Source organism: Oratosquilla oratoria, chromosome 6 (genome assembly GCF_046742065.1).
Source record: "Oratosquilla oratoria isolate Oo_2021 chromosome 6, ASM4674206v1, whole genome shotgun sequence".
Taxonomy (NCBI): Eukaryota; Metazoa; Arthropoda; class Malacostraca; order Stomatopoda; family Squillidae; genus Oratosquilla; species Oratosquilla oratoria.
Genome location: NC_134782.1, coordinates 38,733,246 through 38,747,997, shown reverse-complemented (window position 1 = coordinate 38,747,997; position 14,752 = coordinate 38,733,246). Strand labels below are relative to the sequence as shown.

The 14,752-nt window shown below is 38.1% G+C and overlaps 1 protein-coding gene across 2 annotated transcripts; it reads left to right on the top strand.

Annotated features, from left to right (window-relative positions):
- Positions 1–2,203: 2,203 nt before the first annotated feature.
- Positions 2,204–13,609, top strand: LOC143026422 (UDP-glucosyltransferase 2-like). Of its 2 annotated transcripts, none has more exons than XM_076186762.1 (8): positions 2,204–2,282; positions 7,317–7,481; positions 7,665–7,919; positions 8,240–8,473; positions 11,034–11,198; positions 11,420–11,639; positions 11,955–12,174; positions 12,535–13,609. In XM_076186762.1, exons 1-8 carry the CDS (start codon positions 2,211–2,213, stop codon positions 12,800–12,802), a joined length of 1,599 nt encoding a protein of 532 aa, XP_076042877.1. In that variant the 5' UTR covers positions 2,204–2,210; the 3' UTR covers positions 12,803–13,609. The 2 variants fall into 2 exon arrangements, with proteins under 2 accessions (XP_076042877.1, XP_076042878.1); XM_076186763.1 differs by lacking the exon at positions 2,204–2,282 and adding an exon at positions 2,289–2,480 and having other exon boundaries at positions 12,535–13,607.
- The last annotated feature ends 1,143 nt before the right edge of the window (positions 13,610–14,752 follow it).

The window sequence follows — 14,752 nt, the reverse complement described above, 5'->3', positions numbered from 1 at the left end:
TCGTCCTTATTGGCATACGCACTTCACTGAAGGAAGACTTGCACCACTCCTCTGCAGAGCTCGTATATGGCACAACGTTCAGGTTACCTTGCCAGCTCCTAGCCCCTGCACCTGACTCTAAGCCCTGCAGCATCCAAGACTTCGCGGCCTATCTCATGGAACGCATGCGCCCTCTTCAGCCTGTGCAACCTCGTACGTTACCCTCCAAGGCTTATAAGCCAAGACCTAGACACTTGCACACACGTGTTTATTAGAGTAGATTCGGTAAAGAAGAGTTGACCACACCACTTTCAGTTCCCTTCTCTCCGTAATTTTTGGTTTAATTCTGTTAACTGTTCCTTTAAATTATTTTGTATTCTTTCTTCACCTTCAATTTCTTTTCATCATTGTCTTAATGTAAGTTAGTCACTCATCTGTAGGCCCCATGCCTCAGTTCATCCTACTTAGTCAAGTTCCACTTAATATATGCTGCTCGTAGGATATTTAAAAAATTGGAAATGTTTTCTTGATTTTCTTCGCTGTACTTCTACACTGTTTAGTATTAGGTACACCAGAGGACACCCGCCTGGGATCCCCAGTCCACTCACCAAGCCAACTCTGCTCCAACGTCACTACTTAATTCATCCAATAATTTTGACCGTTACAAATAAGTGCCTCCCCTTAAGGCGTGACTTCTCACCCAATGCACCAATAATTTTTTTCTCCTCCTCCACCCTTCTCCAATCAGAAAGACTGTTACACCATCTCAAGCAATACTGCTTACGCAAGCAATCTTGGTCTCGAAGTGGAATGGCTTAGTGTTTACATTTCGTCACATCAGCGCCAATATCGATACCGTAGCTGTGTTTACAAACTTCAAACGATGAGTGAGATTATGCAACTCTGCAACTCCATCTCGGCTATTGTTTTCAAAACATCTAACTCGTAAAAATGAATTTCTCGCCACCCACCCCTCTATCTACCTACTTTACAAAGGATTACAAAGGCGGAGCATGCCGACAGGAGACCTTTTGGTCCATATCTAGGTCGGATGCGAAAAAAATCATAATAATAATAAAATAATAAATAAAAAACTATAATGATGTAAATAACAAATAAAATACATAAATAAATGCATAGGTATAGTTAAATAATAAACAAACAGGTAAATAGTAAATAATAATCAATTAACATATAACTAATAATAAATGAAAATCAAACAGACAAATTATAACAAAACAAAAACAATTAATATGAAATGAATTATAATCATTACAGCATCTTGCTTAGGTGTTTATCTGAATGATTCTTAAAGCTTAGAACTGAACTACATTGCACTACCTGTGCAGGAAGTTTATTCCATTCATTAACTACACGGTTGGCAAAGTTGTTTCTACCTACTTCCAAATTGAATCTATTTCCGGACAGTTTGAGACCATTGTTTCTTGTCTGATTCTCATTCAATGTGAAAATTTTGTCACTTTTGATGTTGTCAATTCCCTTTAGAATCTTAAAGACCTGTGTCAAGTCACCTCTGAGTCTACGCTTTTTTAGGGAAAACAGATTCATATGTTTTAGTCGATTTTCGTATTATTTATTTTTGATAGTTTGATATATATATACATATATATATATATATATATATATATATATATATATATATATATGTGTGTGTGTGTGTGTGTGTGTGTGTGTGTGTGTGTATATACCATTGACAGAAACGGACAGGCCGAGGTCGTCGCTATCGACCGTGTCAAGCAGCCCTATCTCCACGCGACCGCAGCTACCTCCTCCAGCAGGAAAGGATACTTCACTCACCACCTTGAAGCAAACCAAATCTGTATCGTTCCTCCTTCCTTGTCACTAGGGAGGGGATTATGTAGCCAATAGTCACACCTTGTCCACATTTCCTTTGACTAATTATTATATGCATTACTTACCGAGCCCTTCTTCCTCCGAAATTGCATACATAGAGAAATTGATTAAAATATATAGATATATATTAGTCTATTCTTATGCATTGACAAAGGTTTATTAACCTTTAGAAGTAGCTATATTGGTACTTGAGTCAGATACTTAAGTCTCAAGATTTTTCTCAGACTTGCTAATTCAGATAAACTCGAGAACTGCTGTGCTCCTGGATCTGATTTATCTGTTTACCTCGAAGCGATATCGAAATCTATCAAAAATCTGAGATTATTTTTTTTAACACAGAATCGCCTCCTCGATGCATGAGCATTTTTCTTTGCATTCAAGTATCTGTATGTGAGAACACACGAGGAAACCCATCATTGTGGTCGAAGGTAGGACAAGTAGTCATCTCAAGTGCTGAACGTCACCTATGTTGCTTAGTCGACATTGGTCGAATACTTGTTCACCTCATTTAATCGTATCTAATTTGTTCACTTTAACCAACGTGGACGAACGAAAGAAAATATAGGCAATTTCCACTAAACCTAACATTGGCTTTAAGTGTTCAACGTCTCAGTTGTCAAACTACGGTAAGCAAGTTTTTTTTCATATTGGCGTATGCATTACCTGTGTGTAGGTTGAGGTATTTGTGAATTTTCTTATCATCCGATCGTAAAGCCATTTGTATATTTCTTGCATCTATATTACAGCAACTCCAACAGCTTTTCTTGGTAACGTTTCTGCCGGAAATTTATATTAAGGGATGGTGAAAAAATAATCCCCGCATTCTTCTCGCTCACCCGCCATCTAAGCGGTGTCTGGCCTGACCATAGATGTACGTCTGTCCCTGCACGGATGAGTTAGGTTATGTAGGTTAGGTTAGAATAGGAAAAAAAACATATGTTTCACAAAAAAATTGTCGGTGATACTCTTCACAAAATTGGCACTTTGACGGGTAGCGGGAATTATTTTTTTTCACTATCCCTTAATATTAATTTCCGCAAGAAACATTACTAAGAAAAGTTGTTGGAGTTGTGATGTAGAAGCAAAAACATACAAGTTGTTGTGAGAGCGGGCGAGATGAAACTTCAAAAATTCCCATGTTAACTCTGTGGTGATATCCCTGGACAATGAAAAAGGATGGCCTGTATATATGCAACAGGCATATTATTGTTGGGCCTCACCTATTACTATAGTCACATTGAACGTTCTAGAATAACACCCGCTTTGTAATGATAAACTACAATGACTCAAACGCATCTGGTAAATAAATTAAGTCCTGGATAATTACTGTATATGAATCTTTGAACATATATTAGCCAAATATATAATAAACACAAGAATATTGGAAACAAAATATGTAACAATCTATGTGATAATTACTGACTAATTACGGCATATGAATCTTCGAATAAATATTAGCCGACAATAAAATGACCATATAATAAATCAATCAATGATATGTCTCAATTGTCACCAAAAGACAAAGTCAATTTTATCTTCAATTATCCCAATAATTTGTTCAACAAAGTTGTCAATATACATCACAGATCAAAGAGTAATACAACTCCTCGAGTTTATAAGTTACTTTGTTTAGATTGCAATGATGTATATTGGGGACAAACAGGCAAAGACTTCACCACTAGGATCAAAGAGCACAAGAACTCTGTTAAATATGGACAGGAAAATTCCGCCGTATTTCAGCATGTCGCCAATAAAAACCATCGAATAAATTGGGACGACGCTGAAATAATTTATATATCTAAGTGCAGTTTTAGAAGAAAAATAATAGAATCCTCTTTAACTAATAACTTTCCTAATTATAATATTTCCTATGGCCAATGGTCACCAGATTGTATAACTTCCTTAGCTATAAATAGAAGGCTACCCCCTTCATTAATAGTGGACAAAATCCACCAATGTCCACGTAGCGCCGGACACGTGAACTGAGCCCCCGTCCCTACCTGCTTACCTCACTACTTTTGTATAAATGCATGCCTTTCTCCACTCTGTAATCACATCTACTGAAGAGGATCACAGTTAGTGATCGAAATATACGGATCTTTTTACTTTAGCCTATTCTCCGAAAGTGGGTCATTAGTATTATATATTGGCCAAATTTATAGTAAACACAAGAACATTGGAAATAATCGTAATGTATAACACCAGTAACTGACATATGTAACAATTTTCTGTGATAATGTAATAATTGAAATAATTTAAAGAGGTTGGAATAATTCCTAATGGTGTCTGGCTACGATGCAACTCACGAGACACCATAAAATAAGTTCATGAGGGGCATCTCTGACACCACAGAGCGTAATGGAAGACCTATCCCCTCCCTTCCCCCAACTCTTGCAATAGGGAGTGATTGAAATGCTACGGTTGGTAAAATCATTATCCACTTAACCGTAAATTATTATGATTCCAGGATGCACCACGTGGAGGCGGATCACACTTTTTCATATCTAAATATTTCAATTTCCGATCTGAGTGTCACTCTTCCGACCATATACGTTGGTACAACCGTATTCAATGACTCAAGAAGATAATTAATATGAGATTATGGAAGCCCTAAACTAATCGAGATGCGAAAAATCATGAGCGGTATGTACTCAAGTCATGTTCAATTTTGACTTATGAGATTGATAGGGGTGGAGGGAGGGAGCAAGACGCTGTGCTTCCCGCCACCCGTCCAGTATCAAAAAATAATCATAAAAACCTTTTATTTTCTCTTTTATGTGTCACTTTATGGGATATGTGAAGGCATAGTCATATTCATGAATCTTTTATATCACAGAAGACATGTTAAATTTTACAACCAGCCTCATAATGACTGGACACAACGATAAGTAAAATGCTGTATAAACATTAAAATTATCTTCCTTATCTTATACTCGCTATTACTTTCTTTCCACAATCGAGATGGAAAGCTTTGAAATAGGTGAACCAGGACTGCTTTATCCCTAGATGTACATGAAATTCGTGTAACTCTTATAGTCACTGAACTAAGTGAAGAAATATAAATATATTTTAAGAAAGGTTGGGGTTTTAACCTGCTCAGAAGGGTAAGCAGGGCTACCAACCGAAAACGCAGGATCGACTGAGTTTCTTTGAGTGAATTGTCTATAGTACGTATGTGTGTAGTTATAACTAGATCGAAAAATGTATTTAGTGTCAATGAAATACATTAGACTATTTGCTATTACACATACTTATAAAAACTGTACCATTATTATGCATATTCAAATATAATTTCCAACATACTACGAGTATTTGTTCCACGAAGTCACGTTGAAAAAAGACTAGTGTGTTTTCATACCTACATAAGAGTATGATCCATAAAATTATATAATGGCTTCGCCAATACAGTTTTGTCATTATAAGTATTGCACCGCCCAAATATTAGTGCTCGGAAAGCACAAACCTCCGCCAAGTCAGTTAATTTCACCCTTTATATACATACATGTGCAACCACAATACATACGGCTATATAATACATACCTACACACATGCATACGCACATCATACATTCATACGTATATTCATAAGCACATTCATACATAGGCCTACATATACATATGTACATACATAGTTACATAGTTCTGCTGAACACGATTGGCAGACAATGTTTTAAAGTTCACGTGCAACATCCATGACATCACATTTGGTTCACGTGCAACATCCATGACGTCACACTTGGGTCACGTGTAAGGTGCATGACGGCATATGATAGTGACTAACGCTTCTATCCGGGACACAAATTTGATAATAATAATAATAATAGTAATAATAATGTTAATAATAATGATAGTACGAAGAAGAATAAGACTATATGATAAAATAAGAGATTAAGTGCATAAATAGAAATAACAACTTTTTTGGCTTAAAGTTGCTGATAAACAAGGAAACAAACACGACCTAAAACATAATTTTCTTTGTGAAAATAACGAAGCCGATATTTGTCAATCCTTGTTGTGTATATACAATAAACTTTTATTTTATTCATTCGTGCTCAATAAATGCTTACCAAGCATTTAATGATAATGTTTTTCTACAACTCACATGACTCTTATTTATAAGTTTATACTTTTTCCAAAGTATATGGCAGCCCTTTCTTATACTGTGGCATCTTATCAATTTATGTTCACGGCAGTTGACTTATCTCCTACGATTATTTTTATTTTTAGTTCGTCCTTCAGCTCAGTGAATTTTCAAGAAGGGTAATTACTAAGGCTCATCTTGCTTATGATTATTAAAAAAAAATTAACCTGAAAGCGACATGGCTATGCTGTGACGTCATAACGTCGGTGATCAAAATATAACATTCGACACTCCCGCTCTCCCTCTCTCTCGCGATTTGAATGAATTATATTTTTGCTTATAAATTCATGCTTTGAGCTTTTTTTCTTCAGAATAATAGGTGTCTAAACTGGAGCTATGTATACGTGAATTTCTAGTCTGTGTTTATTATATGCTAATGACATTACTGCACATATACACAAAGAAAAATGTTTCTTTATCGTTTGTTGTTCTTTATATTTTTTAATAAACTTAGAATCAGAATATGCGGCCTGAAATATAGGCGACACAGTACAAAAGCTCAATGGTCTATAGAGGCTACGCGGGGGTTTGGCCCCGAGCGAAGCGAGCTCGCGGACACCCCGGCCCCGCCCGCTCTCAGCCAGTAAGTCGTCTCCGTTGACGATACGTTATCGCTCTCGGCCAATCAGTCGTCTCCGTTGCCGTCACGTCATCACTCAGCCAATATGGTGCCGGAGGGGACGTGTTCCCTTGAGGAATTTTCTGTTTCCTGTCCGATTTAGATTGATAACAACAGCAATTCTTTTAATAGTATATACAATTTCACTGAGCTGGTTTGTAAGAGAGGCTACGGCAAGCTTATACAGGTATTCCATATTTTGATCAGCCTCTTACCCATTTACACGCACAAAAACACACACACGTGTATGTATAATATGTAATATATCTATAGAATATTAAGTAGTTCCAGCTTTGCCGTGGGAGCTAGACCAGCTGCGCTTTCGCGCCCAGGGGCCTCTGTCCCTTGAATTCCATGTGTTCCCAAAATACAGTACATGAGTGACTGGGGGGAGCCATCTTTCCTGAGAAATCGCTGAGAAAAAAAAAAAAAAAATCGGCGGCACGGCTTTGACGTGGCGGATAGGCCTGCGGCTCTGCTCGCTTCGTCCTTTGAATTCCATGTGTTACCAAAACACCGTACATCAGTGAGTGGCGGGAACCATCTTCTCTGAGAAAACTATGAACTTCTGAACATTTTATTTTTACACACACACACACACACACACACACACACACACACACACACACACACACACACATATATCTATATATATATATATATATATATATATATATATATATATATATACGAATCTTTTCAGATGAAACTTGTCGCACTGATGACTCTTCTGCCGATCCTATCTTCGGCATCACTGCCTCCTCCCGAAGGATCCTACAAGATCCTCTTCCTCCTTCCGTTCACAACCAGGAGCCACAAGATTCTCCATATCGCTTTAGCAACAAATCTTGCTGATCGTGGGCATAAGGTTAGTCGCTCTCTTTCTCTTTCTGCCTGTCTTTCTGTCTCTGATTTTCTTTTTTGCCTAGGTTTGTCTCTCTCCTTATCTCTCTCTCTCGTTTTTTTCTCACTCTCTTTCCTCCTTATTCAAAAATGTTGTTTGATAAATTGTGCAGGATGATACTTGGTATTTATTTTACTTTTTACACAGATCACAATGCTCACCAACCAGGCGCCATCTTCGAAACACCCAAACATATATGAATTCACGCACGGAATGGAAGAAACTGACTTTGATAGCCTTAATGTTTTTAAATTTCTTATCCAACCTGGAGCAAGTTTCGTGCCACCTGCTTTCATCTTCGAAGCCCTTGGCAGGAACCTCTACCAGCTGCAAGAGGTCAAGGACATATATAACAAAAGAAAGGAATTCGACGTCATTGTTATAGATTGTTACATGAACGACGTAAGTAGTCACATGTTGAAACACAAAGGCAAAAGCCGACAAGACTGTGAGAATCAACACCGTGTGAGATCGAAACCTTTATTGGTACGATGTTTCGCTTGTTACAGCTTTTTCAAGTACATTCAAGTACTTGAAAAAGTTGTAACAAGCGAAACGTCGTACCAATAAAGGTTTCGATTGCACACGGTGTTGATTCTCATAGTCACATGTAAGTTTACGAACCTGGAATCGTGCATTTGTTACAAATTGCATTTGTTTTTGTTTACTCACTTCTTAGTTATTATTTATTTCTTAGTTCATAAGGCGTCTTTCTTTGCTAGGTTGTTTATCCTTTCGTGCATGAAATGCCTTTCATCGTGCTCTGTGGGACAGGGATGGAGCAGATGCACAGTGCAGTCATGGGGAATGTCCTGAATCCAGCCTACACACCAAGCATGCAGTACATGTGGAACCATCCCATGAGCCTGATTCAAAGAGCAGTCAATATATTCGGGAGCATCCAATTCGGGTTCATCTATAAACACTGGAGTCCTGTGCCAGTGGTTCAACCAGAGGTTGGTATATTTTGCCGTTTACCTAAAGGTGATGGTGTAACATACGGGTGTATGTTACCTGGGCGATGGTGACGTAGGGAGTGTAATGCGCAGTTTGGCTTGTGTAGTTTATTCTAGTTAAGATACGAGTGCGTCGGCCTAAGGACAGACGTGGCGTGGTCCCCAATTGGGGGACCGACCGCGAAGGCCTAGTGACGCGCTACAAGTGCAGAGGTCAGACTGACTGACTGAATTGTTCTAATCTGAATGGCCTGCCCGCTCGGGGCAGGCGGTATATATCCAAGAGACCGATCTGACGCCTTGACCAGACGCGACCTAATTACGGTGACCCTTTCTAACCTCCGACCATTGAGTCAGATCAACTACCTCACAATTCTACCATGCATCAACTTGCACCTTACGCACAAGTATGCTTGTGGGGTACATGTACACCACAGTGGCACACTAAGCTAGCATGCTACTTGTTTGTACAACTTCGTTTGAGTAGCAACGACTTCGGTTACAATATTCTATACTCCATTCCAATAATAAGTTACATCGATTTCTGCCGTGCAGCTCGGCTTAGTTGGTAGTCCTGTAGACTCCCTGCTCCACATAGGCACCAGTGGCACGCAAATTCCTCACCTCCTACAGAAAATATATTTCTCCATTTTGTTCATAAGATAGGAAAATCTGGTTTCAATCATTAGAAAGAACAGGCATTCTACAACTATATATATATATATATATATATATATATATATATATATATATATATATATATATATATATATATATATATATATATTTTTTTTTTTTTTTTTTTTTTACTCGATTGGGTAAGAAACTAAGTAATCATGTGGAGTTGAATTCAAGGAAAAGAAATCATCAGTTTATACACATCTTTACTTACAATCGATGTTTACAGCAAATATGATAACAAGTATAGAATAAAACATTTGTTCTATAAAAACAACTCCTAAACACGATGGTGCATTCAGATTTTACATAGAAAACCATTCAATTTTAGATTGATGATTTTTATCAATCCTTCCCCCTTCCTCCTTCCAACTTATTCATCATTTAATTAATATGAGAAGGTATTCATTTTACTTATAATATAACTCTATTTTTTACCATTTTGAGTACACTCAAATAATCTACCTAACGTCTCCACAGATTACTGATAAATTCACATTACACAAAAATAGTCTCGGGTAAAAATGATGGAAAACGAATACATTCTCGTAATAAATTATGAATAAGTTAGAAGGAGGAGGAGGAGGAGGCTGGAAGGAGTTAACAACTACCATCCCTCCCTCCCTCACCTCACAAGCGTCATGACAAAATTATATATATATATATATACATATATATATATATATATATGTGTATATATATATATATATATATATATATATATATATATATTATGGCTTTCTGTGTAATATCTAAATATACCATCGTGTTCAGAGGTTATTTATGTAAAACACATGTTTTATTCTACGCTTGATATCATAATTGCTGTAAACATCGATAGTAAGTAAAGATGTGTATAAACCGATCATTTCTTTTCTTTGATTTCAACTCCACATAACTACTTGGTTTCTTACCCTATCAATTTTTGAAAAATTTATTGTAGTTGTAGAATAACTGCCCTTTCTTATGATTGAATAAAAAAATTCCTATCTTATGAACAAAGTGGAGAGATATAATATTTTCTGAAGGAGGTGAGAAATTTGCGTGTCGCTGGTGCCTGTGTGGAGCAGTAGTCTGCAGGACTACCAACCGTACCGAGCTGCAGGGCAAAAATCGAGTGTCATTTCTTATTGGAATGGAGTATAGACTTCCGTAAGAGCATCTCAACGATGTGTGTAACTTTCGTATGGGTTTAGCATTTGTTAATTCTTTATTCAGCTTCACGCAGGAGTAATTTGACTTTTGGAAATTAGAAGAAAAAAAAACATCGTCACTGAAGCCGTATGTACTCAAACGAAGTAGCCAAAGCAACTAGCATGCTAGCTAGAAAAGCCTAGTGTGCCGTTTATCAAGTTCCTCAAAGTCGTGGCCGAGAAATTACCATTTTTCTTTATACTGTTTCAACGCTGTACATATCTTTTTGCCCTGCTTTGCATTTGTTGTAAATATTACTTTGTACGTTATGGTGTCCAATTAGTAATGTTACCGACTTCTGTGTAAAGAACAGTAACTTGAGAAAATATTACCTTGGCACATTTTCAAAAAACTCTCTATCCCTCCCTCGATTTTAAGTTTTCATATAGCGACAGAGGCCAATGATAAAGGGTTTGATCAATATTAAAGTTATTTTTTCTAGAGCTACAGTAGACTGTGGATATGTTAATACCTATTATTCGAATTAATTTTAATTTTCATTAATATTATTACTTTAGAAAAGCCCTTTTGTTTAAGGGTACCTTGGGGACAAGTACTGAGCCTTGAAGCACACCACTGGTAACATTTCTTCCCAGTATGATTTGCGAAATTGGTTGCACCCATTAGTGCTTATTACCCAGGTCGTCTTCCTCCCTCGTGCCCTAAACCCATACCTATCCCTCTGCAGATCAACAAGCATTTCCCCGATCTTCCACCAATATTGGAGCTGGAGAAGAATGTGAGTTTATCCTTAATCAACAGCCACTACAGTCTGGGCATGACTCAACCGCTCCTCCCGTCCCAGATCGAAGTAGGAGCCATGCACTGCCGGCCAGGGAAACCTCTTCCTCGGGTAGGTCTTCCAAAGGGTCCTGGAGTTGTATTAATCTATTTATATACCAAGGGCCTTATCCCCCTTATAAGGGGGGTAGCCAGTCAAAAGGCACGTACCCACTCCCACCCATTTCATTCCCATTCACGACCCATTGTTTCCCCCCTCATTCTAGCGCCTTCTTATGTTAATATTCTTGTTTTAAAACCGACTCTATCGTTAACAAACATGTACTGTTTCAGGACGTCGCTCAATGGATAGAAGAAGCTGAACATGATGTGATCTACTTTAGTTTAGGGTCTGTAGTTAGAAGTGAATTTATGTCAGAGAATTTCCGCAACATCATGATAGAAGCTTTCACCAAAATGAAACAGAGAGTCATCTGGAAATTTGAGAAAGAACTAGAGGGTCTTCCTGACAACGTTATCATTCGCAAGTGGCTTCCGCAACAGGATGTTTTAGGTTTGTTTACTTCGAAGTTTCACACGATTCACATTTGTTTCTAATACTGTGACCTCCATCTCTATTTTGCTTGTCTAAACATCTCAATACTGAAACGATTTAAATTTGTTTTCTCTCAATGACTGTGACTTCCGTCTCTTAAAGATTAGATTTGTCTATCTAAACAGCTCAATACTGAAACGATTCACTTTTGTTTTCTTCCTAAGATGTGCACTTTGTCTAAGGAGCTCAACATCGAAAGGATTCACGTATGTTTTTCATTAAGACTGTGACTACCATCTCCGATAGATCCACTTTTTCTTTCTATCTAAACAGCTCACCCTAAAGTCAAGGTCTTCATTACTCATGGAGGACGGCTGAGCTCACAAGAAGCTATATATCACAGCAAACCTGTCCTTGCAATCCCGGTCTTCTTCGACCAGCCCAAAGTCGCGGCCGAACTCCAGAAGGCCGGGTTTGGCATCGCCCTCAATCTGAAGGAACTGACGGTGCCTCTTGTGGTTGACTCGCTGAACGAAATCATCAACAACCCCAAGTGAGAAACCTGGGTTACAAACAACGTCACGTTTCTAAGCGAGAAACCTAGATGATATAGAACGTCAGATTTCTAACTGCAATGGGGGTGAAGGTCAAATTTCTAAGTGAGAAAACTAGAATATGTAGAATGAAACTGTTTCACTTAAGGGGAGAAGAGAATCTCAGAATGTCAGAGACCTAGATTACGAAGAACATCAGATTTCTAATTAATAGAGGGGGAAGGTCAAATTTGTAACTGATAAACCTAGACAATATAGACGGTGACACTTTTGATTTTAGAGGAAGAGACTGTCAATTTTATAATTACCTGTTGATCCCTTAGTACCTCTAGCATGTCTTTGGTCATCTCCCCTTGCAGGTACGCGAAAGCTATTGGGAAGGCATCTCTCCTTCTTCGTGATCAGAAGGAGACGCCGATCGACCGCGCCGTCTGGTGGACAGAGTACGTGATTCGACACCGTGGGGCACCAGCCCTCCGGTCTCCGGGGGCAGACCTCTCCTGGATCGAGTATCTGTGTCTGGACGTCCTGGTTGTAGTCCACGTGGGAATCTTCACTCTCTTCTGGGTCTCGAAAAAGCTGCTGGCTCTGGCCTGCAGGGTCAACAAGAAAAAGAAAACAGAGTAACGGAGGTAAAGAGAAAATGGAGCAACGGCGATGAAAAGAAAACTGTTGGCTGAAAAATAGCCAAAGAATCCGCCTGTTCTATTGGGTGAAGATTGGTTCTTTGTTAGGTTTAACATAATATTTCCGTTTGTAAAGAATTCTATATAGATATACAGTTTCAAACACTATTCACTGTAGTTACCCAGTTCATTCTACCGTTTCTTGAGAATATAATAATTAACTAATCTTCTCTACCAAGGACAAAAAATAAATGTCGGGCGTTTTTTCATTGAAATAAAATGACCACGGATTCCTATTTGTGTGTAGAACTTTATGCCACTATACATAGTTACTGTAATCATCTATTTACCTTAATCGTTTTCAATTAAGCGTATAACAACTAGCAAAGAGAACGTGTATATGATTTACCGTGGTCTTGGATCACGTATTGGACTCGTGATCGACAGCTATTACCCTCCCGAATGAGACCTCAGAAATCATATATGGCCTGATCAATGAGTGATGCTATAAATTTACATATACACACCCCAATTCTTTACCTAACAGAATGGTTACGCTTGAGGTATCAATTAAGTATTATGCTTCTGCTTATCAAAGCATTTTCTGTCTACAACAAAGTCTAATATGGATAAGATGTTATAAAATCGTTTACAAAAAAAAAAAAAAAAAGGAACTGGAAAATAAAACAACTAACTGGCATATACTAAAACATATTACTTAGGTGTTTATTCAACTAAATAACGAATAAATGAATCGATATCGTTACTTGGACGTTTTTGACTTACACATAAACTTACATTTAATACTTAAGTACATACCGCAGTCCAGTCGTCGATGACTCTATGCTACGCTCCATGTGTTGACTGTGGATTGACTGTGGTGGCGGTTTGATCGGGTCAAAATTTACCCCACTGTTCCTGATCAATCAAATCGCCTTTCAACATCTGAATAAAAACAAATAAATATAATCTGATAACTAAATGTGTACAAATAAATAAATTAAGCTCGTATTGCAGCGGCGTTGAAATTATTTCAGCACTGAGCGGGACTCGAACTCGGATAGCTGAATTAGCGGTCGAGAACGCATTGCACCTTTATGTAAATTAGTTATCCTAATCAGAATCGAAGTGGTCCTCTGGACGAGGCGAAACGACAGCATCGCATAAAGCATAGGAAATCAATGTCCTTAAGTCCTGCAGTCGGCATAAGATGTCAGCTGTGTCATCAAGCAAGGCATCATTAGTATCACTTGGGCTATTTTTCCTCCGACATTCTACCTCCAACCTCCATTTGAATGACTAGAATATGACTTTGCTTACAGAAATCTAGACTTCTCTAAGAACATTTCAATCTAACATTCGTATAGGTTTCTAATATCTTATTTTATCATTCAGCTTTGCTATATGTGACGGAAAGATAATTTGATATTTGGAGATGTGAAAAATAAAACATTGTAACCAAAGTCGTCGAACTCTCAAGGGCCGACGCTGTGTATATCCATTACTAACCATTACGATAGGTCACACGTCATGATATATAATCTCCACGTACATGAAGGCACTGCCTTTAGCAATAATGATGACCCCACATTTCCTAATCATAAAACACCTGACTCAGATAACGCAAGACACCATAGCAAACTACATCACGCCATCGCCAGCAAGGAAGTACCTAATGTCACCAGACAGTTCATTAACCTTTCCTTATACCTACCAAGCTACATTATTGTAACTCCAATACATACTAACCACAACCACAAGTATTACTAAACCTCATGCAATGCAACCAACACACATATATTACCACAAATACGTTTCCTATGTGACAACATACACGAAACATGCTTACCTACGGCCTTTTCACTATATAACGAGCGGCAACTGCCTTCGCCAGCCAGAGGAGCTAGAGGAGACACTCTCCCTAGACTCACCAGGGGAGATTATATCCCCA